The sequence below is a fragment of the Tympanuchus pallidicinctus genome, unplaced genomic scaffold (genome assembly GCF_026119805.1).
Source record: "Tympanuchus pallidicinctus isolate F22 unplaced genomic scaffold, pur_lepc_1.0 scaffold3, whole genome shotgun sequence".
Classification (NCBI taxonomy): domain Eukaryota; kingdom Metazoa; phylum Chordata; class Aves; order Galliformes; family Phasianidae; genus Tympanuchus; species Tympanuchus pallidicinctus.
Window position 1 is genome coordinate 4514727 of NW_026294747.1, and position 27385 is coordinate 4542111.

General features: G+C 38.6%; 1 protein-coding gene across 8 annotated transcripts in view; it reads left to right on the forward strand.

Annotated features, from left to right (window-relative positions):
* Window positions 1–230: 230 nt before the first annotated feature.
* Window positions 231–27385, forward strand: part of FAR1 (fatty acyl-CoA reductase 1) — a 34618-nt gene continuing 7463 nt past the window's right edge. The window contains exons 1-10 of one of the 8 annotated variants that reach the window (XM_052694366.1): window positions 262–371; window positions 9005–9041; window positions 10188–10382; window positions 12257–12432; window positions 16318–16497; window positions 18207–18384; window positions 19397–19441; window positions 19556–19674; window positions 20243–20310; window positions 21766–21937. In XM_052694366.1, coding sequence (XP_052550326.1) covers window positions 10194–10382; window positions 12257–12432; window positions 16318–16497; window positions 18207–18384; window positions 19397–19441; window positions 19556–19674; window positions 20243–20310; window positions 21766–21937 — 1127 coding nt within the window. In that variant the 5' untranslated portion in view covers window positions 262–371; window positions 9005–9041; window positions 10188–10193. Of the gene's footprint in view, window positions 372–9004; window positions 9042–9818; window positions 10065–10187; window positions 10383–12256; window positions 12433–16317; window positions 16498–18206; window positions 18385–19396; window positions 19442–19555; window positions 19675–20242; window positions 20311–21765; window positions 21938–22259; window positions 22432–27385 lie in introns of those variants that run through there. The other 7 variants (XM_052694367.1, XM_052694369.1, XM_052694364.1 and 4 more) reach the window with 7 other exon arrangements.

Consider the following 27385-nt stretch of genomic DNA (forward strand, 5'->3'; position numbering starts at 1 on the left):
CAGCCCCTCAGCGGCAGGCAGGTCGTCGGCAGGGAGCGCGCGCAGGCGCGCGCGCGGACATCCCTTAGCGGAGGCCCGCGCGCAACGGTGCCGAGCAGCGGCGCCGAAGAGACCGGGCGGCCATCGCGCGGCGCCGCACCCCCCGTCCCTCCGAGGCCCTGGGTGTGGCTCCCTCACGCCGCCAACCCCCGGCGTCCTCGTCCCTCCGAGCGGCGGAGCCGAGAGCCAATCGGCGGGCGGGTGCCGTGTGCGCAACGACCAACGGGAGCGGCCCTTTTAGGACCACTGTCCGGGTGAGGCGCGGGCCCAGGGAGCGCGCGCTCTGGAAGAGAGGTAGAGAGCGTCTCGGTGAGGGCCGCCGCTCGGAGCAGGTAGCGGCCGCCTCGGCTGCGGCGGGAGGTCGGGGCGGGGCCGGCGCCCCGCGCGGCCGGGGGTCGTTCCATCCCCCCGGGAGGGGCAGCCGGGTGCTTCCGGGAGGCTGCTGGCGTGGGGGGGGCAAACTGGGAGCGGGGGGCGGCACGGAGGAGGCCGCGCTTCGGGGACGCGCGATGGCCGGCTTGGGCGCTTAAAAAAAGAGGGAGGGGGGGGAAGGAAACCAAAAAATCTCCGGGCGGCTGCGCTCCCGCGTGGGCGAGACCAAAAGCCCCGGGGCGTGCGTCGGCCCGCTCCACCTGCTGCCGGGTCTCTGCCCATCGCTCCGAGAGCTGCTCGCGGGCAGCTCGGCCTCCTTCCCTCCGGAGCAGCCCCTACGGCGCTTCCCCTTTCTCGGAACCGCCGCGCTTGCGGCCGGGAAGCGGCCTCGCAGGGAGGGGTCACGGGTTTGTCGCCCTGTCGGAAAGATGTGGGGGAAGAGAACTGAAACGTTGCCTCGGTCGGCGGTCCCAGTTGCGCTGGGTCGTGCGTGAGCAAAGGGTAGCGTCAGTGTGTGCATCAGCCTCAGGCTCTGAGCTTTAGGGCCCTTGTGGGGAGGGGGGAGCGTGGATCTTCCGGAGTGAAGAAGCCCTGCTCTATAGGGATTGGCAGCAAGCCTGTAATTGAAGCCAGCTGGAATCCCATGGAAATAGAATTTAATTTCATTTAACCTACCTTTGGCACCTGAAAGGTTTTGATATTTTAATAACATTTAGTAGTAACTGAAACAGAATTAGATCACACAGCCTTTTGGATGCCTAGAGCAGCCATCTGTGCCATAGCAAGCTTAAATTTCCCCTGCTCCAGTCTCTTGCCATTTGTAATATGTTATTGAAAAATAACTTGCAGGTTATGCATTAATATGTTTCTAAGATCAGGACTTCTCACTTTTTCTGCCCTATTTTTAAATTGCTAGAAGTCACCGCTTTCTCTACCCAGAAACTTTTAAAACGGGCTATGAAAGATGAGCTGTGTGGTTCTGCAGTAGTTAGAACAAACAGTAAAATTAATATGCAAATCTAGCACCGTAACCATTTACTCTGTGTACTGGGCCTTAATGCTGGAATGCAGGGCTAATCACTTTTTACTACAGAGAGTAATTTTAACAGTAACAGCAAAGCATGTAATTATTTTCCGTCTTGTGTCTCTGATGCAGAGGTGTGTGTTTGCTGAAGACTTTTATTTTTCTGTAGTTAGAAAAAAAAAGAAAAACCCTGCTTATTCCTCCTCAGCACCCGATGCTTGAAGGAAAAAAAAAAAGAAAAGCCGTGAAGCAGAATCCAAACGTGTCTGATAGTAAATGCTTTCTACTGTCTGGTACTGGGTGTTCCTCAGATTTTGTTATAAATGTGTGGGATGTCTACTAGCTAGATGTGAGCACAGAGCATCAGTGTTAGCTTTCTGGAGTATCTCCTGATGATATATTGGAGTAATATGTGTTTTGAAATGGCTACACTTACAGATCTTCTGGAAGTTTAGAAGATGGAAATGTCTGTCTGTAGAACCTTCTAGTCCCTAAGAGGATGAGCTAAGGCTCATCTCCTGTTTCCTCATGATGGGAAAACAGTGTCCCGTGTCATCTTCCTGTTTTCAAGTTCTAACACTTGTAAGATCTTACAGTTGCAGTTCTATTGCACTGCGATTGCATGGAAGGGATCTGCAATAAGCTAAAAGGGCTAGGTGTTCCTAGCAGCTGTTTGGGAAGTTTAAGCAAGTGCTAGAAACACACTAAGAGTGGTTAAAGACACTGCTGTATCATTGCTGTGAGTTGAGGTTTTTCTGGCTTCCTAGCCTGAAATAACATGTGAGGTACTGTGTTTCCTTTGTTCTGGTGTGGCTGAAGAATTTAGTGTTTGAGGGTGGTCTGTTCACTAAAACATGCTTTATTTTGTCTGTAGGAAGCAAGAATTGCCACTGAGTAAAATGAAACAGGAAAAAAAAAAAATAGAAACTGTTATGATTAAAACTTGAACTTTGATAATTTGGTACTCTGTGGATGGAGGATGCACTTTTTGTAATACTTGAATGGCTGAGCACAATTAGTACCTTCATGTATACCCATGCTGCTTCTCCTGGTTGCTAATTTTGAGTCTTGCAGCAATCTGACTGTAACGCAGTCCTCCAGCTAAGCTTTATTTAGCCTCAGCAGTTTGGAAGTATGAAAATGGTCCTAGCGAATGCTGTCTTTCTGAGTAGAGTAGATATTCTTTTATTACTTTTTTTTATAGCTCTGAATGTTTCCAACACAGATTCTTGTGAGGCTTTTATAAAACTCTTCTTGCCTTTTCACAACTTTTCAGAAACCTTTTTCTATGTGTGACTCCATTGGCGTCCCTTATTGCTTTCTTCCTCAAGGAGTGGTTGGCTATTCTTAGCAGATCTTGCTAAACTCCCATTTTGTGTTATCTGTATGTACACACACCACACCAACTTTACCATTTCATTGTTAGCTTGATGTTTGTGGACTTGTAGGAAGTTGTGTGCAGCAAGCATAGCATATAGATCCAGGTAAAAGGTGCAAGGGTGTAAGTAGGATTTAAAAGCAGAGTGCTCAGTCATTAGATTCAGGTTTACTGCAGGGGTGGAATAAAATTCTCAGTGCTTCTAAAGTGGGAGAGGCTTTATACATCCTGTTTAAGTGGTGTTCACTTTGTCATGTTTGTGGGGTAGGTCAGCAACCTGCTGTCAGAATGTCCTCTAACTGTGTGTGTGTGTGTGTGTGTGTAAGGTATTTCTAAATGTACAAAAGCTGTGGAAAAAGCTTGCAGTTTTGTTCTACTTGTATTGGAAAAGACCATGTTAAACTTGTTTTTCATGAGTATGTGAAGTGATTAGGCTTCAGATAGAGCCTTCTGGAGCCTTCATGAAATTACTTTTGGACTTCAGAATAATTCTTAGGAACTTCTACAGGAATGTGATGGGATATAAAAGATCTTTACTGATTTGCACTGGAAAGCTATTGACTTCAATCATGTTAAAATGTTATGTTGCTTGACTGCAATTTTGTATGAGGAACTTTGACTTGTGATCTTTACTTCAGAGGCATTAGAAGTCAGCATTTGGTGCAATGTGACACTTGAGGATTTTATTGCAGAAGTATAGTTAGTGAATTAGTGTTCAGCATGCATACGTACATGTTGAATAAAGCATAGCAGGTTTTTGTTCCTGTAAGTCTCTCTTAAACTGGCTGAAGCTATTTTAGCTGAGAGAAGTCAGAGCATCGCAGAAACTGATTGTGCAGGACTTCTTGGTTTTATTGTTTAAAAAAAAAAAAAAAAAACAACCAGAAAGCATGGAAAGACCTGCAAGTGTTCATTTCTAGGACTTCAAATTTTTTATGTGATGTCTATTCTAATATTTGATTGAAACCTTCTCACTCTATACGTTGTAATTTCAAACTAATAAGAAATAAGAGATTGGTTTATGTCCTTTCTCAGTGAAATATCCTGACTGCAAATGCTATGTTAAAAACAAAAACTAATCATACGCGTTAGTGGGAGTATAGGCAGTACAGGTGGCTTATCTTGATCTAGTGATGTTTCAGAGTAATCTAGAATGCAATTTTGGGGCTGTTATTTTTTTTTTTTTTCTCCAGTCTGATTGATGTAATGAATGTAAATTCAGGTTTTAATTATCTGGACTTGTCTTACCTATGAAAGTAGATGAACTGGTGAACCTGTTTATGTTACTGTTTTTTCCCTTCCTTCCCTCTCTCTACTTATTGTTTTGTTTTCCAAAATATTTTGAGGAATCCTCACTCCCTCCCCAGTGAAATGACAGCAACAAATAACAACAGGAGCCATAATACTACTGCTGCTCAGGCTTTTCCTAATGGGTGCCAGGTCTGAATATCAAAACAACGTGCATGAAGACTAAACTGGTGCCTCCATTTCATCTTTTTGATGTAGTATCTAAGAATTCAACAGGCTTGCATTCCAGAGGGTTCTGTGGTAGTCAACTGTGAGACTGTTACTCTATCCACTAATGTTGCAGGCAGACTCCTTGGGCAGGTTTTACTAGCTTCTCAGTGTTAACTGGAAGCTGTGATTTATGCCAGTAAGAGCTATGATTTGTGGAACTACCTTGATAAGCAGCGAGACTTTATCTTGTAATGCTGTCATATCCGAAAGTGCAACCAAGACATCTGTGTTGACTGACTTAGATAAAATGATCTCAAGCTGTGGTCCTTTTCAGAGAACTCTGATTCTGCCTGTTTTTTAACTCTGCTGGACCTATTTGAAAGCTCTTTGAGCATAAGTCTTAAGAACAGTTCTTCATGAACTGGAAATACAGTATGTTGGTTGTTCTTCATCTGTACTAGTATGTGCTTCACTGCAGTAGTATGATATTCTGGACTGATGGCCTTCTGTGCAACTTTGAGGAATGAAGTTAATTATGCTGAAACATATTTTCTTTTGATGTGCACTTGAAGGACAAACTCAAATGGTAAACAGTTCAGAAAAACATGAATTTCTAATTTAATTATAAAGGGATAGTAATAGCCTTTTACTCAGTTGCATTAAACCAATGCTTAGAAGAATTTCAATTCCTTTTCAGCGGCCTTACTGTAAAAGAACTGTAATTAGAGCGAAGCTTAGGAGCTCTATTATTTTCTGGAACAGAGTGCTTACTATTAGAAAGTCATTTTTTAGTCAGCCGGTACAGAATCTCTGAATAGAGGCATAAGTGGTTCTGCATTTGCAGTGAAATCAGAACTATGGCTTGAGAAGGCATGTGAACACGCTCATAGGAAGTATCTGTATAACCACATGCATCAAATACCTCTAATGGTAAAGTTCTGCTGGTGACACTACAGGTTTGTGGACTGAAATGATCTGAAGTAGGTGTATCTTTTCTGGTAGCAGATCATCTCTAAACATTTTTGGGGTTGAGGAATAGAGCTAGTTTGATGTATCTGTAGCACAGTAATTCTCTAGTATACCTAGGGAGTGTCAACCATGTTTGCCATACTTAGTGTACAGCTTTGGGAAAGTGTGAGATACTTGCTATCTAGCATACCAGCAGACAGAATCCCAAGAACTGCTAGTTACTATTAAATTTTGAACCTGTTTCGATATTGTTTGAAAATGTAGTGGCTATAATTAGCTTCCAGACCTGGCAATATGTTTCCCAGATCCTGTAGATACAATAAATTCTCTTGTCAGGTTTATCCTGGAGATGACTGTGGCTTCTAGCTAGTGTAGAAAATAGCCTTGCAGAGAATAGGTAGGAATGTTAGTGACAGCTGTAAACACTGGTAAGTATGTTGCTTTTCTAAGTGCAGGAGAGGTCTCAAATCTTCAGATTGTGCAGTTTGGAATAGATACACTTTAAAGTGAACTTGCACCAAAAGCGGTGTCCAGCAGGAAGTACTCTGTTCCGCTGTTACAATCTCTTCTCATCTTCCAGAACAGTTATCTTTCACAGATAAGGTTTCTCAATGGGTATAACCTTGGACTGTGTAGACAAACAAACTCACCTTTGGTGATATGCTCATAGGTATTGTCCGAATAGGGGAGATCAGTGACCCTTGTGGTTGTTGAAAAGGTGGACGTAACTTTTGATAGCATTCATTGATTTACTTCTGTGGAAACAAGGCATCAGATGCAATGAGTTGTGATGTGACCCCAGCTTGTCTTTCTGGCATAATCTTGTTTAGCTGAGTTAAATATTACTTCCTTTGCTGCCTGAATCTATCCAGTTCTTAAATTTTATTCTGACTTGCTACAGTGTCCTTGAAAATGGCTGTGGAATTCCTAGATGGCACATTGGCCTCCCAGTAATGTTTTTCTGATACAAATGTGTAATTAGGGTTTTCACAAATGCTGTATTCAGATTTGATGTCTAGGTTTTATTGCCTGAATATATAACTAGGATAGAAGAAATGTCTGTCTTCCAGATTGTTTTTGTGTTACACTGTTGCTGGTTCTAGATTCAAGCAGTCACGGGAAGATGAGTTTGCCAGGCTCTATTTTGCAGAACTTTTGGTTTGTTGCTAATGCTTGAGAGTTGGGAAATAGTTATTGTCTCTTTCCTGTGACTGGATAATCTCAGTATGATTGAATTTGGAATGAGTGTCTTGCTGACCTAATGTTTGGCAGTGATTAACTAGAAAACAGGCCGTTTATCCTCAAATGAGGACATAAGTGCACACTCCTATTTGCTGGGTTTAGCATTCAGACATTCACTGGAACTGCAGAAGTCTGTCTTGGCAGATTTGAAGGCAAGTCTTTAAGCATCTTGATCTGTGTTTGGACAAATCTGAGAATTGCCCTTGTTTTGAGTGTCATAGAGACCTCTTTGAAGCAGTGAGTTAAATATTACAGTAGTTGCTCTGGAGGCAAACAGAGCTGCCGTTGTTTGCTCCATAATAGCTGTTGCTCAGTCTTGGACACAAGAATTGTTTTACAAGATGGGGGATGTTGGCTAGAATCCAGTAGGTGTTTTTTTTGGTTTGCTTTTTACTGAAGTGCTAAGGGGTGTTTGATGCCTTAAAGGGCTGCACGCTTCAGATGAGCTGGATCTTCAGCCAGCTTTGGTTTAAACCAGCACCTATGAATTCATAAGTATGTCAACATCAGTTTCTCTGTGGCATTTTTAGTGTAAGCTTCCTCGCTAAGGCCAGTTTATCTCTACAAGTCATCCAGTGATCATGCCTTTTCTACACCAAGAGTTCTTAAGAAAACTCTTAGTTATTCTTTCATCTGCCCAGTGTTTTTTTCCCTTAGCTGTTGTTACTTTCTAGCTCAAAAAGCAGTTACAAAAGTTTGGATAATTTCAAGTGTACATAAGGCAGTGTTGTATTTAACAGAAATATCTGGCATTGTTTGTAGAAGGTGAGGTCAAGAAGTCATTGAATAAGTGGTGAAAATACATATTGCTAGTTAGTAGAGAAAGTATAGCTGATTTTGTGCTGGCGACAACTCGGTTATAACATGGAAGATTGCTGACATTTCAACCTTAGGCTGAATTTGATTCTGCTGTGTTGTTTTGCAAGGTAGGTATCCTTTTTGATCTAACTCCAGCCTGCTCTGTGTTAAAAGCGGAACTCAGCTTCTTCTGGGAACTACATTTATTTCTGAACAGAATTTTGAAACATGGTTATGATATAGTACTTCCGTAGTTCAGTAGCTGGCTTTAAGCAAAGGGTAAACTGCTGAGCAGAGAAGAGCTTTAAAAGGCAACACAGCTAATGTATCATACCTGTGAGATTAAGTCCCTTCTGAGTTCAAAGGTAGTTGTTGCCAGCAACGCTGCATTAACTGGCATGTTGAGATGAGCTCTCAGAAGAGGTGGGGAAAGATAGATTGAGAGTGGGAACATTCTTTCCCACTCCTGCAGTTGAGTTGACTTTTTCTTTCTGGGAGGTTTAGCCAACCTGATCTGTGTTAGACTTTCTCCAGTCATCCTCAGATTCCATGCATGGTTTTTATCCTTGAGTCAAACACGGTGCTTCTAGGCAATTTATTCACAAGCCCAGCATTTATTCCTATAATTTGGCAGCAGCACATGCTTATTAAAAGATTAGCAGTTATCTTTTTCTAGCTGGAAACTGCAAGAGGAATACAAGTAAGAAAAGACAGAGTTAGTGTAGAAAATTGCTATGAATAAAAACTACCAAAAGCTGTAGTTGCTGGAGAGTAGAATGAGGGGAGACAGTATAGAGTTGCTCAAAGGAAATAGTTCAGTCAAGAATCCTTAAAAAGTAAACAAGAAAATCCTGTGAATGTTGGTGTTCTTGCCTCTTAAGTGCAAGTACTTGAGTATGTTTGTGTGTTTCTTCCTAGCAATCAGATTTCATCATTCTTAATCATAGCTGTAGGTCTACATGTTGTATAGCTTTGCTGTTCTGTAAAAAGTTTCAGGGGAATAACATAGGTGTTTTTTATCTGATGCAAACCCTTTGGTCAGAAGAGTGTTGTGAGACATAACTGAGGCAGGAAACTTTCTGATGTGTTCTGGCTTCTAGTTTTCATTATATCATATGACTTAAAATATTGTCAGGTTTTTCAGCCAGCTTAAAGCTGGTCCATAGCAATTGTGACTATTTCAATATTTAAATGTTGTTACCAGGTAAAAGGCATGAAAGATATGAGTAAGTAACAAGAATTCTTAAGAACTACAGTAAAATGGTATCTTGGTGACAAAATTGGTACAGTAAAGGGTGCATGAGTGCTCTCAGAGGAAACATGTCTTATCCTGTATGTAGGAACAAGCATGGAGATTTTTTTAGGAATAAATGGGATTGAATGGTATGTTCAAATAGCAAAAAATCAAGAATTTAGGCATACGTGAAGTCATAAGAAGTCTGTGATTCTGGAGCCCTGGTGAAGACAGTAGGACTATGTCTTGAATTAGATGGGAAAAAATGGCTCCAAAGGTTGTCTTACCTTGTTTTCTATTCCTTTATTGTGGGTGGTAAGTCTGCAAGTATGTGGTAAATGTGAAAGGTGGGTGTGTGGGGGGACCTATTTACAGTAAGCTGATCTCATCAGCCTTCACAGAACAAATTTTGGATGATGTCCTGTGGCCATTACAAATAGCAGTGCTTAATCTGTTCTAAACTTGCTACTGTGCCCCACAGTCCTTTTAGGTGCTTCCACAATAATTGCGGGAGTACGTGTTCCCTGGTAAGTTCCTGCCTGCTATTTAGAAACAGCAGCAACAAAAAAAAGACTACAGCACTTCAGAAGATGCATTCTCATATTCTTGAGTGATAGCTGAGGAAAGGCTTTCATTCTATTCAAGCATTCAGTGTTGCAACTCTTAACTCTTAATATTTTCAGAAACACTCTCTTTGTAGGATGTTTCTTTTAACATCATGGACAGAACGCATAAAATGTTTTCTGTAGTGTTTTGAGTGTAATGGTTGATGTTTGCAGATTTACTGTAGGAGACTACAGCTAGACTTCTGCTATATCAGCTTGCTATTTATAGCAGTTGAGTTAGATTAATACACTGTGGTGGAAATATAGCCACATGCTGTAGTCTTTTTTAGTTAAAGCTAAGCCATTTTAGGATTTTTTTTTTTAATTTATTGGTATATGGGGCTTTACAGAATGACTTGAAGTTGGCTGAGGCACAGGTTGAGGTCTTTAAGGTCATGGTCCGAAGACCACATTGAAAAAGCATTGCATTTATCTTTAGAAAGTCTTCCTATTTACAGTATCTAGAACTAGGAAAAAATCCCACATGGTTGACTGGGAGAGGAAAAAAGTAATATGTCTTCATGTAATCAATAGAAAAAGACCAGCAGATTTTATACTAAGCAATTGACTTTACCTTCTCTGTGGCCACACATCCATCCTTTGAAGACTCAGCCTGACATTGACAAGCAGTGCTGTTGACAGACAGTTCTCCCTGTCTTTTGTCAGTGTATTTTAAGTATCTACTCGTGATTGTATTTTAATGATATGACCTTTAGTTTACGTGAAACAACCACTTGTCGTGGCTGCATGGCCATGGCCATGCACATAGAGAGACTGAAAAGTGAGCTGTTTTCTTAAATGGAGTGAATCTTCAAGGAATTGAACGAACTGTGATGGGGCAGTTTTATGATCTGGAATGACTGTAGTGACTCTGTGGGACTCTGTGGAATGTGGTGGGGAGGAAAGAACAAGTTTTTAAGTACTGATTACTAGCACCAATATCTGGTAAGCTTTTTTTTTTTTTTTTTTCCAGGTATGAGGTTGAATATTTGCTTCTATGCAGTTTGTACCTTATATAAATGTGAACTTCTGGAAGTCCCACAATATATATTTCTTTTTTATCTTAAGGTCATAATGGTTTCCATACCTGAATATTATGAAGGAAAGAATGTTCTTCTGACTGGAGCTACGGGCTTCATGGGAAAAGTGCTTCTGGAAAAACTGCTCAGATCTTGTCCTAAAGTCAAAGCAGTGTATGTATTGGTAAGACCCAAAGCAGGGCAGACACCAGAAGCACGAATAGAGGAAATAACCAGCTGTAAGGTATGTATCACTTTCTCACAGCATATTTATTTGTCCTTCTGAATCTTGTTCCCATTTGGTATGAGAACAACTTTGGTTTGCCTAAAGCAAAATGCTGTTAAGTGTTTTTTATTCTAACAAACCTAAATGCTAAGACCTTATAGTGTAGTCCTATTTCAAACATTGCAATACTTGATAGCAAGCAAAGCCAATAATGGGAAATTATCCTGTATTTAAATTAAGAGTAGGTTGTTCAGCAGTATTGGGAAGTCAAATATCTGAGTTAAAACATGTTAAGAGAATGTATAATCACATGCAGGAGGTAGTGTAGCCTGGGAGTAGTATGGTTAGGTTGAGATCCTCCTTCAGATGGTCTCAAGTCATTTTTCTCCTTCTGCCTTGTTTTCTTTAATGTAAGATGGGGTTTAATGCTTGGAGTTTTGTTTTTTTTTCCGGTGTGCTGTTGGATCTACTGGTAAGCAAAGAGATCAACAGGTTGTTTTAATTGTTTTTTGAAAATAGAACAGAGATGTTTGCCTGAATAGTTTATTACAGATCTATTAGTTATTTGTATTACCATAAACCTGTGGCAACAGAGTAAAGGCACTGAAATTCTGTGCTACAGAAGCATCAAATTACTAGCTAAGTGATTTTCTCTGTAGATGTGTGGACTGAGTGAGGGTACTTTCCTCCTGAGAAGAATAGCTACTGCATGAGTGTCCCACCTTTTTGCTTTCCTGGGCCACGCTGACTGAATAGAAATAGTCTTGGGCCACATATAAAATATATAGTATAGTTAATGCATGTAAGTAACAAAACTTTTTTAAAATGTATTTTTGTATTATAAAGTAAAAAAGACAAAATCGCAAAGCTACTGGGGTATTTCACTCTAGTTCTAGTGCAGCAATGTCTTGTTCAGTGGAAGCAGTTGTGATCACAGTCTTTAAGTGCTACCTTGGGTACTTTGTCTTTTAAAGGTGAAATCTCTTGCTTGGGAAATTGATCCAAAGTTTTTACTACTAGATGCATCTTACATTCTTACTTCAGTGTTACTGCTATTGAATGGCCCATGTGCAATTAAGTAGGGCCTGTTCTGATTAAAATTTCAGGTGCATTTAGCTCCATACTCACAGTACTCTTTTGCTCAGGATAACTTGCATGCTAATTATCTGCATATTAAGCTGCATGGTTAGAATCCAGTTAACCATGAGGAGGGTGTATGATGAACACAGGTGTGGGTGAGAGATGTGGGTTGTTGGTTTTTTTTTGCTACTTAAGTAGTTGACCACCAGTTTGATAAGAATTACTCAGATACTCTAACATAATGAGGCCTTTAACCCTGTTATTTTCTCTCTTGATTGGCTAGAGAAGCAGGTAATTTTTCTGTGTTTCTTAATCTGGAAGTTCCCAAAATCTGGCATAAGTCCAGGAATATTTTTCCATAAATGTTGGATTTTTTTCAAGCTTAACAAAAGCTTTCTAAACCTAAAAATTAAAATAACTTGTGCAGGTTCGTAGTCCTCCCTGCTGCAAGGAAAGAGAGCAGTGCTAAGACTGCTGCCTAAAAAGGCTTTATGTTCTATTGTCTTGTAGAGGCTATTCCTTCTGACATTCCGAGATATCTGATTTCCAGGATAGGGATGACTATTAGAAAATTTTTATTTGAAGTCTTACTGCTTTCTGTGTAAAACATGCAGTACTTCTGGTTTTGCTGTTTTGGATAAACTAGGTACTAATGCAACACAGAGTGTGTTCTTGGGAAGTCAGTAGCATGTTGTAAGATTGCTAACTTGTTAAGATGAGTATGTAGACAAAAAGTGTGGCTTTTCAGTTATAAATCATATCTTTGTTGGCTATCAGTTTGAATTTTTGTTCCTATGTTTGTTTTTTGACAGCTCTTTGACAGGTTGAGAGAGGAGCAGCCAGACTTCAAAGAAAAAATTGTAGTGATTACAAGTGAACTTACTCAGCCTGAACTGGACCTTAGCGACCCAGTCAAGGAAAAACTTATAGAATGCATTAATATTATATTTCATTGTGCTGCTACAGTCAGATTCAATGAAACACTAAGGTGAGTCTACAATTCTGTAAGGTCTAGTGTGATAAGCTGTTGGTATTCAGAGGAAAGGATATCTTCACAGCCTTGCAAATGTAGTGGTCTGATGTGTAACTTGTTTTTCCCTGTCTGGCCAATTTAAAGATTAGTATCTGAAGTAGAATCATTTCCCTAGAACTAATATTTAGCTACTGGGTTTTATTCTTCTTTTCTTAAAGAGATGGAGGTACAGTATTTAAGTTTGCATTGTCAGAGATTAGAATTGCAGAACTCAATATGACCTTTAATACAGTGTGAAATTCTAGACACGGTGACTATTAGTGCATAGAAATGAAATGGATAATTTCCTTTTTTTTACTCTGCTGAAGGCTCCCTTATTTAACTAGAGGCCTTTGCCTAATCTTCAAAGCCCTTCTTGAATGGAAGTGGTTGAGAAGAAGCTTGGAGATACAGTTGCTTTTCTTAGTCTTCCTTCATGCATTGCTCCAATTTCTGGGAGAGCTGGAGAGGATGTAAATGAGCTGTAGCTATATAGTGTGTACTGTGTTCATTACTCATACTGGAGTTTGTGTGTAAGAGGGAATACAAACAGTTCCAGTACTTGATTTATTTCCTTGAGGAACAAAAAAGCAGATTAAATAACTTCAGAAAGTCATTCAGTAAGAAGAGTGGAAGTTTGCAGAGGTTGGAATAGGGAGAATTAGAAATCGGTTGAAAACTGCAAGTGCAATAGCTTTCATCTTGTACGGAAAGGAACTGTACTAAGGAAATAATACAATAAAGGCTCTCAAAAGCAAGAAAATTCTTCTGAAGCAGTGTATGGGAACTGCTGAGTCATGGCCTGAATCTCTGGTTGATCACCTGAGGTGAGCAATGAGTTAGGCAAAGCAGATTATAATAACAAAAAGAGAATAGATAGAAAGCTTACTCGTATCCTGGGCTCACTCACAAAACTGCAGCAGAGCAGATCTCCAGAAGAGATCCTTCCCCACTGGCAGTCAGCTCTTAAATGGGTCTAGGAGAGGTGCAGCCAGGCTCCATCCCTTCCTGCAGCACAGGTGAATTGCCTTCACTGTGCTCCCGTGGCTGACTGCTTGCTTGCCTCAGGTGATCAGTCAGAGGTTCAGGCCGTGACTCAGCAGTTTCCAAACAAACAGATATTATGATCTTGTGGTAAACAGCTCAAATTTCTATGAAGAGAATGTTGAGTTGTTAAAAATGATGGCACCACCTCTCTGAAAGTTCTGTCCTGTATACTGGAACAGTAGAAGGTAGCCCATTTTTATCACTGCTCTACTGCCTTAGAATGCTAGGGAGCTGCCAACCTGTCAGAGGCCTAAAGGAGTCTGCAGCAATTTGAAAGTCTAGTGAAATGGGCTTTTGATGTAGTTAAGCCTCTGGCAATTTCCACTCGAGGATGCAGTGCACTGTTTACACAGCAGAAAATGAACACTTATTAGGATGGGTTTGGGGCTGGAGAACCTAGCAGATGTGCCAGAATATTTCTTTTTTTTTTTAAAATCAGCCTTCATCAGATCTTTATTAAGAGGAGTAAATGATGTAAAGTGGCTTAATACCGTAACGTGGGAGTTACCTCCTTTCTGGTGGTATTACTTCCTGGGTCACTTAATGCTGGGAAGCTCACTGCCTTTCTTCCAAGGAAACTAACTTGCTGTGGCTGCACTTTCTGTTTGAGACTTCACTTGATAGAATTAATATGTTTTTAGAGGAATATAGTAGTTGCTCTTTAGTCATTATATAATAAATTGGGCAAAAACTTACATAGCATGTGCTTCTTCCAATGGGCTTCAAAATAACTTAGCTAGGGGTCAGCAGTAGGAATGAAACCAAGGAAGTGAAATACTTGAGGCTTATTTTGAAACTCTTCCTAATTTGCCTGAAAGCTGCCTGCATCACTGTACAGATATTATCATTAACTTTTTACTTGGCCCTCCTTAAAGAGGAAGTGAGGACTAAGAACAACAGAGTAACTTATTTGGAGGTAATATTTTTGAATGGTGTTTATTGCTTTAGAACAGTTCCGTGGCTGCTGTCCCCTAATGTTTCGGTGATAATATGTGATAAAGCAGCCTTAATCTTGTTTTTCCCTCCCTAAAATAAACATTTTGTTAATGTAACACTGTGGGGGAAAAGGTTTGGCAAAGCTTGATTTAGCAGCATTCTTGAATCTTAGTTGATTAGTGTGTTGTATACAAGAATGCTGGCTCCCATAGTAAGTTCTGTAGACTGAAGAGAATATCTGGAATCACAGAATCACAGAATTGTAGGGGTTGGAAGGGACCTCCAGAGATCATCGAGTCCAACCCCCCTGCCAAAGCAGGTTCCCTACAGCAGGTTGCACAGGTAGGCATCCAGGCAGGTCTTGAACATCTCCAGAGAAGGAGACTCCACCACCTCCCTGGGCAGCCTGTTCCAGTGCTCCGTCACCTCACTGTAAAGAAGTTCCTTCGCACATTGGTGCAGAACTTCGTATGCTGCAGTTTCCAGCCGTTTCCCCTTGTCCTGTCTCCACTCACCACTGAAAAGAGTCTGGCCTCGCCATTCTGCCCCCCACACCTTAGATATTTATAGACCTGGATCAGGTCCCCCCTCAGTCTCCTTTTCTCAAGGCTGAACAGACCCAGATCACTCAGCCTTTCCTCATAGCAGAGATGCTCCAGGCCCTTCACCATCTTCGTGGCCCTCCGCTGGACTCTTTCCAAGAGATCCTTGTCTTTTTTGTACTGGGGAGCCCAGAACTGGACACAGTACTCCAGATGAGGCCTCACCAGGGCAGAGTTGAGGGGGAGGATCACCTCCCTCCACCTGCTGGCCATGCTCTTTTTAATGCACCCCAGGATGCCATTGGCCTTTTTGGCCACAAGGGCACACTGCTGGCTCATGGCCAACCTGTCATCCACCAGGACACCCAGGTCCCTTTCCGCAGGGCTCCCCTCCAGCAGCTCATGCCCCAACCTGTACTGGTGCATGCAATTATTCCTCCCCAGATGCAAGACTCTACACTTGCTTTTGTTAAACCTCATCTGGTTTTTTTCTGCCCAGCTCTCCAGCCTGTCCAGGTCTTGCTGAATGGCAACACAGCCTTCAGGCGTGTCAGCCAATCCTCCCAACTTCGTATCATCAGCAAACTTGCTGAGGGTGGCCATTATCCCCTCAATGTATATAAATGTATATAAACGTATAAAACAATCACAGAAGTTGATCATTAAGGTGTTTTATGATGTGGTGCAAAATATGTAAGAGACTAGGTATATCTCTATGGCGTCCTTAAGGGTGCTGTTTTTATGAGAAGCAGTTAAGTTAGAGAGATGGAAGTATGTGGTATGGTATTTCAATCCTTTTTATTTGTTCTTCTTTTCTTTATGTAATCCTTTTGTGCTACTGAGTCTTCAGCTGTCCTACAAGAAAATGCTAGCCAAATCCAAATTATTAGCTCTCTAAGCCTTCCTCCTGAGGTGTTGACTTAACTTGAGCTAGGAAGTTTAAAGCTGCTGTTAAAATTGACAGCCATCTCATACAGTAGCTGGGTGTTCTGTTGTATCTCTTTTTCCTTTGCATCTTCTGAAAAATTTACTGTATTAGGGTTTAGCTTGAGGAAGCCAAAAGTATGCTGACTTTACCTATCTTACCAATAAGAACAGGGTAGAACTTAAAGTATCCTGAACATTGAGAGAAATTTCTACATAGACTGTGTCATATTTTTATGAGCAGAAGGTTATGATACTGTACATGGGGTAAGGAAGTAAGTCAGGAATGTTAGAAATAACACATATATCTGTCACTAGGTATTTAGGAAAGAATTAGTGGATTGACTCGTTTTTTCTTTATGCGTTTTTTGTGTATTGCTTTTTACTGATTAACTTTCTTTTTAATCAACAGAGATGCCGTTCAGTTAAATGTGCTTTCCACAAAGCAGCTCCTTTCTTTGGCACAGCAAATGACGAATCTAGAAGTATTCATGCATGTTTCCACTGCGTATGCATATTGCAATCGAAAACATATTGAGGAAATTGTTTATCCACCTCCTGTTGATCCCAAGAAGTTGATGGATTCTCTTGAGTATGTGTTATGCTTTACTAATCTAATTCAGGAATCTTTATTTGCTTTCTAGTAGTGAAGTATCAAACAGCTAAGAAAGAGAACCTAAGAAACAAGTTTGTTGTCCTGTTAATCTGAAGTATGACTGACACTACCCTTTTCTGTAAAGGAAACAAGCTGAGATTTCAAGGTCACTTAAAGCTGAGCTAGGTATGGAGTAGAGTAGTATTGAATCTTGTAAGGAAATCTTGTCATTTAAAAAAAAAAAAAGTGTTGCATGATATGGAATGGAGTCTGGAACATAATAGAGATCTCTAGGTGATAAATAATGCATTTATTCTCTAAGCCTCCAGAGTAAGTGGGGTAAACTGAGCTTCTTGTGTGCTGCCACTGGAAGGAAGTTTTTGCACTCTGTCTTATTAGCCCTGGAGCTTGTGGAATTATGTGGCTAGGCTGTCAGGAACCCCTCTGTCCCAGCTTGCTTTAGAGATGTATGATCACTTAACCCAACATTGGAGGTAATTCTGGGACTTGTAATTTTATCAGCTTTTTAGCTTATTAATGCTGGGAACCTCACTGTCCCTTTTCCAAAGAGGTTTTTGCAGAGGCTCTTCAGTACAGAAGTATAGAGTATAATAAATGAGTGAATCAGACAAGAACTTAACTAGTTTATGCTTCTTCCAGTGGACTTCAAAACATGCAGCCCTTCTCTCTTTTGCTCATGGAGTGAATTTTCCGTTTCAGTCTGTATGCTCTTTTAAAATACAAACAAGACATCACAGTAACTTTTATTATAAATAGCAAGGATTTTTTAAAAACAAGCTTTTATATTTAACTAAGCTTATAAATATACTGTCTACAGTATACCCTATGAAATGTTTGCAGAAGTGTTTTGGAACTAGCCACGTGTTCTGGTTTGGAAAAACAAGTTTCTGTTCTTAATATTTGCACTCAGAAGCTCAAGTTTTATAGTTTAATTTAAAGCCAAATGAGCATGAAAATCAGTATTAGCAGTCTTATGTAAGCTAGTGATAGTGTCAATAAACCATCCTAACTACACTGCTGTTGTAGGCTCTCATATTAAACTTTCTTCCTTAAGCTCTTCTTTCAGACCAGTTCTGTAAATATGCAGTTGTTGTTAAGAAAAATGAGTAGAAGACGGGCTTTGTTACACTTGATATTTTTCTGTCATCTTTCAAAAATTAACCTTTAGTTTAAATAAGCAAAAATCCTGTCTCTTTCATTTTCTTAAATTATATTTTGGAAGCTATAGATTTTTTTTTTTTTTTTAAAGCCAAACCCTATATAATCTGACAGCAAATTCTGATAAACAAATACTTATGGAAATGTTTTACAATTTCTAAGTTTAATGTGAAAGTATGTGACTTGCAGAATTCAGTGGGAGCTGGATTTAGCTTCAGAGACTCAAGCTGAGATTTAAAATATACAGATTTAGTGTTATCTAGTGGGGTTATTGCAGACACAGGAAATATGGAACCGAATTGTTAATTATTACCTATGTTTCTTTGCAGAATTTCTTATTTGTGTGTGTTTATGCAGGTTCTTGGGAAGTGCTTACACACTGTTTTTCCTGGGTGATATTTTGAAAAGATGGGATAGAAGTTTTACTTTCAGAAGTCTTTATTTATTTAGATTTCCTTTTTTCCTCTCACTTTCTCCAGTGAAACAGCATACATTTATTTACACTTTCTTTTATTTTGTTTCTTTAGGTGGATGGATGATAGCCTCGTAAATGATATTACTCCTAAGCTTATAGGTGACAGGCCTAACACCTACACATACACAAAAGCCTTAGCTGAATATGTAGTACAGCAAGAAGGTGCAAGACTAAACACTGCCATTATAAGGCCGTCTATTGTTGGTGCTAGCTGGAAGGAGCCTTTTCCTGTAAGTTATTGAGTTTTCATCTGTCTGTCTTGCTTGTAAACTGTAGTATGTACTGACAACTTGTGTGTGTAGTGAACTTTGTAGAAGAAAACCTTTTAGATTTCAGAGCTGTGGCTTGATTTGCTTCTGGTTAACAGCTATGATAGAAAAGACATCAAACAGGATACTTGCATGTATTGGATGTGTAGGGATGTAAATTACTTCTAAATGTGGAACAGCATACTTATGTCACAATGGGAGACACGATTTCACATGTAAAAATCTTTTGCAACCATTTTCCTTCTTGAGGGTGCTTTAACATGTCAATAGCTATGAAGTGTCACTAAGGAAAATAGGGTGTGTGGCACATAAGACAAGTGGAGTCAAAACACTGAACCAAGCTTCGTAATGGCAGGGAATGACATGCATTGTATGTATTGCTCTATACTATATATTGATATATGTATAGTATAGTATTTATGCTATATGCTTCCTCGTGTATGGGAGACACTGCTGGAGTAGCTTCAGTTCAACTAAATATTTCTTAACTACTCAATAATACGTATAATTGACACCACAAATCTGGAGTATGTATGTGTCAGAACAATTCGTACATAATGTCTAAATATTGGCTTTAAAGTTAAGTGAAAATGTTCTCTACTTGGAAAAAACAAAACAAAACACACCAAAACCCTCACAAGAGTTTGCAGTTTTGTTGGCAGCTATTGGACTGAGTTGATGGAAGTTTTCTAAAAATATAAATATAAAAATATAAATATTTGGGACATAAACGTGTAGTGCATTTTATTAACTGTAAGAAATAAGCAAATCAATAATTCACTTAAAAGGACCAGTAAAACTACAGAGACCGATTATCTGTATTATAGGATGTTATGTTACCTGATTTTACTTTGGGTGAGCTTCATTTAGGTGTATGAAAACTAATATGTCTTTTGAGTTAACTTGACAAATTTTCACTTAAAGTTGTTGACTTTGCTAACTCAAACTTCTTCCTCCCAACTGTTCACGATAGGGATGGATTGATAACTTCAATGGACCTAGTGGTCTCTTCATTGCTGTAAGTAATTTCTTAATATTAAATTACTTTAAAAATATTTAAAAATTCTTCCATTTAGAAGCTTCGTGTGTTTTACTGGTGCATTTTTTTGTCTCTTTATTTTGTTTTTTTAAGGCAGGAAAAGGAATTCTTCGAACAATGAGAGCTTCCAACGGTGCAGTAGCAGATCTTGTTCCAGTAGATGTTGTTGTCAATATGACACTGGCTGCAGCTTGGTATTCTGGAGTTAATAGGTACAGCAAGTGACAGTAAAGATTGCTAAGTGTTTTGAAGTGATGGTACTAATCATTCTGATACTTAATCAGTGTTCTGCTGTTCCCACAGGATAAAGGGCTTTAAGATTCTAACAGTGTTAGTCCATCAGTGTGTAACTTAAAGCGATGATTAGCACTTCATAGTGAAGGGGAAGATAAGACCTATGATACTACTGTATAACCTATACTTAAGTAATTCTTCCTGAGCCTTGTTGTGACCATTGTAATTTACAGTAATTAGAAAAAGCCTTCTGTGGTGGAGAAAATTGTTCACACACAGTGTGTTTGTATACACGCATATGCATATATATATATATATATATATATATGCATTAGTTAAAGATGGATTTAAATACTGGAAGAATTTAATAGGAAGCAAAAAAACTAATATGAGGCTGACAATTTGTTTTAAATAATTTATGTTACTGGTTAGGTTAACTTCAGGTATGATTTTTGGTGTTATGGCAGCTTTTTTCCTCCTCTCCCATCTTCCTTTTTAAAAACTTATTTGTTCTTTAACTTATTGGTTGTTTTTTTTCTCTTCCAGACCAAGAAATATCATGGTATATAACTGTACAACAGGTGGCACCAACCCTTTCCACTGGAGTGAAGTTGGTATGCCATGTTTTTTTAATAAACTTTAACAGAAAACTAAGGTCAAGTTGGGGAAGGGGAGGGGGGAAATCAGTAGGTCATGTTGCCTTTCTGTTGTTGAAACTAGTATAATAGCCATGCCTCTCAATTTTGCAGCGCATTGTGCTTTTTCATTCTCTTCTGTATTTTGCATGGTTTTTTTTTTTTTTATAAATACTTTTATTATGTGTGCTTGATGCTGCCGCAGCCTGATCTGTGCAGTGTGGGTAGTACACAAAGAAGAGCACTGCTGAGAGGAGAAGTAGTGATTGTGGATTTAATGCCAACCTGACTGTAAACACGTGGGTAAATAGTTCAAAATTAGAAGTACTTTGTGCAGCTGCATAATTGAGAGGTATGATAGTAGTTTGGCACTTGAAGCTTCTTGTTTCTAGCTTCAGGTTGTTTGGTTTTTTTTAATGGCTGTTTTAATTACCTGACAGTTACATGAGACTACTTAAGCAGAGGGAAAAGACATCTTTAAGAAAGCATGGGCACCTATTTTCAACTCTTAGATATTCTGACTAAAATGTAACCCATGTGCCAGGAACTCTGTAGTGGTTCTTATAATAAACACCGTGCCAGCAGGTTTACCTTGCTAAACATTTGTTAGCTCTCCAGTTTTTAGAAACAGAGTTCCTAAGGTTAGTTTATTTTCTTCTCTGTATCCTAATTACTTAAATCCATATTATTTCTCTTGACTACTTTCTTCATGCTTTTACTTACTTTTGCCCATTTTATTTATCTATATTTATAAACCTTATTGCTTCAGCTCAACTTGGAAAATTGCTGACTTCATTTATATCCTAATTTTACTGGAGTGTTACACTCTATAAGTAACAGCGTAAAATTGCAGGAGATGATTGCAAAGACCAAGTGAATTTCAAGATAACTGTTAAAGATGTGCATGTCCACCATGCACAGAATTTTCAGGTTGTCAAATTTCAGTTTCTCAAAGTCCAGTCCTAACAGCGTTTCATAAAAGTGATTGAATATGGCAACTTGTAGGAAGTGTAATTTGAAATGCGCTTGAGATGTTTGCCTAATCCTCAGTCTGTTTTCAAAAGTATTTTTATACAAGTCTAGAAAAGGCTTTATGAAATACAGAGGAATTTTTAAGTAGCTTTATGTGCTATATTATTAACTGAATTCTTGAAATCAACTTATTGTGTAGGGAAGAGGAACAGAAAGAGAGAAGCTATAGTAAAATACTACTGAAGATAAAAGCATAAAAGGCCTCTTGATAATAACATGAACCAGTTTAACAGTATCTTAAGTTAAAAGCTTAACTGTTTTAGTTTTTGTGATTTGTAGAAGAGCGAGGGTGGTTATTTGAATGGCATACTAAAGTAGGTATTGTACACTGTAATATTCTCTGAAAACCATTGAATTTTACATGGTTACTATCAAAGCTGTTACGCAACTTTTCTTTCTCAGAGTACCATGTAATTTCTACTTTCAAGAGGAATCCTCTCGAACAGGCCTTCAGACGGCCCAATGTAAATCTAACTTCCAATCACCTTTTATATCATTACTGGATTGCTGTAAGCCATAAGGCCCCAGCATTCCTGTATGATATCTACCTCAGGATTACTGGAAGAAGTCCAAGGTAATGATGACTAGCTCTGTCTTATCTGTTCCTCTGACTTTTAAACAAAGCTATGCTTGCAGTATGATGATGTATATTCATTGTCTTCTCCTGAATGCTTTGTGACTAAAACTCAGCTTTTTTTTTTATCCTTTTGTCTCTGAGAATAGGTCATTGAATTTGAAGTGAGTTTTAAACTTTCTAGCAAAAAATGAGGATGTTTTGTTGAATATTTTGTTTGGGGGGGTTGAGTAGTCAAGGTAAAAAGAATATAAAATACAGCAAATGTTCGTTCATAAACGATAAGTATTAAAAATATGTTGATCCTTATTTTTTCCTACAGCATACCACCTATATTTGAATTACAAGACAAATCCATTAGATGGTGCAGTAAGGCACCCTAGCATTGTTCTTTGTTCCAATCCTCTTTTACATCAGTATCGGACTGCAGTTCGCCATATACTGCCTGCAATTTCGTATGATGTGTTGCTCAAATTGACAGGTCATAAGCCATGGTAAGAAGGACAGGGCTAGAAGTGTCCTTGTTGGCAAGGTGGTGGAGGCTTGTGAAGAGGATGTGGCATGGGTTCTGTCTAGATTTACTAACTGTGAGCAATAACAATCCGTTGACTGCATTTCCACTCTGCAAAGTGGTTGGCATTAAGATTGTTGTTGCTTTTATAAACTGAAAATGGAAGGGAGATCACTAATAACTGCAAGTTATTCTTGTATATGATACAGACTGATCTGGTATGCTTTGTATCATCTCAACCTTCCATTCAGTTTATAGTAATTACTAGCTGGCTAACTTCTGCAGTGGTGAAAATAGCGTAATCCTGCTAAATAGGCCAACCTAGATTACATAGAAGGAATATGTGACATCACTGCAATTTGTTTCAGATTTTCCAAGCCGTATGATCTTAACTCACTGTATATATTATGTTTTCAAAAGTATTCGTCTTCAGACTCTAAAATCTCCACTGTGGTGACAGTGTATTAAGACAAGTGAGTATTCTTTCATTGTCTGTAGTCTAGGTCTGTCTTAGGAGGGGAAAAAAATCATATAACAGGTTTGGCATTGGATCAATAAAAGAAGCCATGTAAGTGGTTGGTAAGAGAAAACTTATAAACCAATCTGGATTCTTTTGTTCCCGGCCTACTCAGTGGTGTAATACAGCAGCAGTAGTGATGGGAAGCTGTGCCTGTATGGTAAGCTCCCCGTGTCATTTAAACTCTACAGATCAAACAAAGGCTTTCAGTGTGAGTTCTCAGCTGTTTTGATTCTTCAATAATATCAATATTTTTGAGTAATTTGTAGAGATTCCCCGAAAGATATGAAGATTTTATCACTTGCTAAAAATAACTGCTATAAAAACCAACCTGCTATCATACAAGCAGGAAATAATACTGCTAGAATGTTGTCAGTGTTTAATCAGTGGGATAGTAACTCAGATCCAAGGCAATAAATGTTAACACGTTGTTTAGATCGCTTTTACATTTGTAATGTTGGAAATATTGAGTCTTGTTTTTTGTTCCTCCTGGAGCTCTTATTTGGACACCAAACACACATTTTAGAACCTTACTCAGTAGTAGTGTAGTTGATGATGTGGAAAGTTTATCTTCCTGCCTGTGAAGTATTAGTGAGTTCTAGCAGTTGGTTTAGTATAGTTGTAGGTGGGCAGGCTTCCTACTGTGCACAAGATCTCCAATTTGTTGGGGAAAAAAAAAAGTTCAACTAAATTTAAAAAAAAAAAAAAAAAAAGGCTATAAAGTTTAATTTTGTTGCTTGGAGAAAAAGCTGTAAAGTTTGACACCCAGTACATTTAAAGGAATATATGTTTAATGATTCTTAATTAATTAATGTTTCTTTTTTTGTTTTTAAGCTTTTTTTTTTTTTTTTTTTTAAATGAGAGCCTGTTTTAGGACAGTGTAAGGGAACTTATTTAAATGCAAAGGAGACGTGGGGTTTTAAGTCCTAATGGGCCTCTTGTGTTATTGAATAACAGACAAAATGGAGCCAGATCTTTATTCTTGTCCAGCTTTGTTTCTAATTTCTTGGCTGTAAGTATTTTGAAACCTGTTTTAACTGGCACATTGGAGAGAACACTGGTAAAGGAGTGTACTTTTGCTGCTGTGGTCTTGTGTCTCATTGACCTCTGATTTTAATTACCAGGTGACATGCATTAGGAAACCTCTTAAGCCTTGGAAACACAATTGGAGATTGTTGAATTTGTTATACTGCTTTTAAAGAAGTAATACTTCTATAATGCGGAATGAGGAAGGGCTAGCTTAATCTCAAGTGCAACATTTATCCACCGTGATTTAGTATGAATGATTTGACTGGTATAGTAAAAAGGTGATAAAATTGGCACAAGCATTTCTGAATAACCAGCTTGACTTCACATGGTACATAGCCTACCCTCTCTCTGTCTATATACACTTCTGAGATGTTTATTGCATATGATGTAGAAAAAACTAAATAACAAAATTAACACAGATTGAACTGCACTATTGCCATACTGTCAGGATATTTGACTGTTTCTGAATAAGAGACAGTTAGCAGGTAGAACTAGATCAGACCTAGGACCACTTGCAACTAACAGATTATGCTAATAATAATTAAAAATTCCAAAAATAACCAACAAACAGAACGATTGTTTTATGAGGTTTTTTTGAAGACTTGGCTTTTTGAAGTCTTTTTGTGATATGAAATTCATCTTCTATGCAGTACTTGTAGAAGCAGTTAAAGTTTTTAGTGAGAGAGGAGATTTTTTTTAATTACTTTTGCTTCCAGTTAAGCCTTCTTCTATTTAACAGTTCTGTATTAATAACAGTTGAGGAAAATAAAGAAAAAAATGTATGTAATGTTCCTTCTAAATTTTGTGAGTGTTAAAACTACAGTAAGGATTGAATGGCATAGTGAGGATTTAATCTTTCAGATGGCTGAAGACTTTTTTTAGTTATATTTGTATATTTGTATAGTATAGTTATAGTATTGTGTAGTTATATAAATAGTGGTAATAGTCTTCACTGTCCAAGTTCGATAGCATTGTCAGTGGTTTGCTGTGTGTACTTAGTTGCATAGCACGGCTTATTTGTCGTCTAATAAACTTTAATATAAGGCGTAGTAGATGCTTCCAATTTTGTAACGTTGCATAGCACTTGTAACAGCAGAACCTTATTATAAAAAGCTCAGTATGTTTGAAATATTTAAGCACTTGAAAATAGGCACTCAAAGATCCTTCCGATTAGTCTGGAAGATTACAGCAATATTAAAGCTGTAATTGAGGGATTTTTTTCCAGCAGTTCATTTTCTGTTGCTACTTAGATGGCTGAAGAGAAAGTGGAGCTGATGAATTTGGGGAGGTGTAAAGAGAATTTTAATTAAAGCTTACTAAGATTAACATAAACCACCTTCAACGTAGTCACTGCCTCTTGGGAAGACTTTGAAGAAAAATTGTGCACTTTCAGGAATGAGAGCTGCTAGGAAAGAATTCCAGTTAGTCTTAAACATCAAAGCTTAAAGATAAATGACAACCTGTTTCATTTGACAAATGGGGAAGCTTGCTTAGTGTAGCTCAGAGAAATCTTAATTTTCTTCATCTCTAATACCTTGTGCTGAGCTTTGAATATTGACAGCACGTACATCTATTGAAGGATCAATCTGTATCTGAGTTCAGAACTTTTTAGACCTAAGTCAGTAGGTTGTATTTAAGACTTGTTCAAAATGCAGTTAAAGCCTTAAGCTGGGCTACTTTTTATTTTCTGGTGTAGAAACATGCCTCCTAGAATTGTAAATGCTTGATTTGTGTAAGTGTTGCTTCCATCTTTTAATTCTTAACATGTGATTTCTAAACCAGTTGTATTTTGTATGCATCTTGCTCAAAGGACATTAGAGACTGGCTGAAGGCAAAACTCTGGCTTGTACAGTGAATGCCTTATGTGTTGCTATACTGACTTGCTGACTGCTCTTAGTATTCAGTTCCATGTTATCAGCAGGTCTGGTTTTTCTGTCTTCAGTTTGTAAAGAAGATGTGATACAGTGTTTGCTGCCCTGACTGGTTATATTTTTTATACCAAAGAACTGTAGCTAATTGCTGTCTGCGGAACAACCTATGAACTGTATTTTTAAAAGTTCTATTAAATATTTTACGTATTCTTCTTTCAGTTATCTGTATATTCCTATTTGCAGGAGAAATATGGTGCTGTTCAAGTTTTAAAATACCTTTACCAAAAGGCCTAGTCTGCTAGAACTATTCAGGCATCCACTAAATTACTTGCTTTACTGACATGTTTGAATGTAAGAGGTTCCTTTTTTTTCTTTTTTTTAAAGTAGTTTCTTGTTGATTTAGTGCGAGTTAATAAGCTGTTGCTGAGGAGGTTGGTCTTCTGCCTTCCCTTAGCCGCAAGCTCCTGCCACTTCCCTCTTGTGAGGTCTAGCAATTCAGAGAACAGAGACATTTATTTTGGCTGATGTAACAAGAAACTAGCCCTACAAAGAAAAGGAACAGTCTCCACTGATGATATGAATCATCAGCTGATTCTGTGGTCAGTCACTAAATTCAATGTGAGAGAGGGAGAGAGGGAGAGAGAGAGAGCGAGCAAGTCTGCAGATGAGGTAAAAGAATCTTCTTTGGCTACCTGAGCGGTATGTGTTTTTATTTAGTTAGCTTCGCTATGCGGTATAACATACGCATAAGCAGATAGAATAACATTCTGTGTCTTAGAAAAAAGAGATAAAAACAATGTTTGGCCTGCACCAAACTTCAAATTTACATTTATCTGCTCAAATTTTCAGTTACACTGTTTAGCATTTTGCAGGAACACAAATTATACTGGGGAAGTGTTTGTACTTTTTGTGCATCAGATATGCTCTGCATTTTCAGTCATCTCTATCATTTTTATTAGTCCATTAAAATCAAAAAAGAGGCAGTATTAATATTCACTTAGAAGTGAGATACTGGCTGTTAATGTTAGTTGTGCAATGCAAAATATGTTGGTCAGGTGACTTTCTGAGAATATGCTGTATCTGTCCTAGAAGTATGAATGCACTTAGGCCACTTTCAGAGAAAAAGAGGTGACTTATTGCTGCTGTGAATTCTTTTGAACAAAGCTTAGCTTCAGAAAGCAATTTCCTGTTATTGCTGGGTTGTTCTGCTTTCTTAGCTTTTTCCACACACCACTTTTGTATCTGCTTAAAATGAACAGTGTGTCCTGCTATAAGGAAGCAGTTCTGTCAAATGAAAATACCTCAAGTCCCCAAAGCAAAAATGTAGTAGCATTTGGATATGTGAGTACTAACTACATACTAAAATTAAGTGACCATCTCTAGCACTGTAACGCTTGCAAAATTCCTGCATTTACAGCAGGAAAATTCTTTCACATGAGACTAAATAGCTCACTTTTTGGGTTTACTTCATATACTCTGATTAAAGGGAAACTTGCCCAAATTGATTCTTATAGCATCGT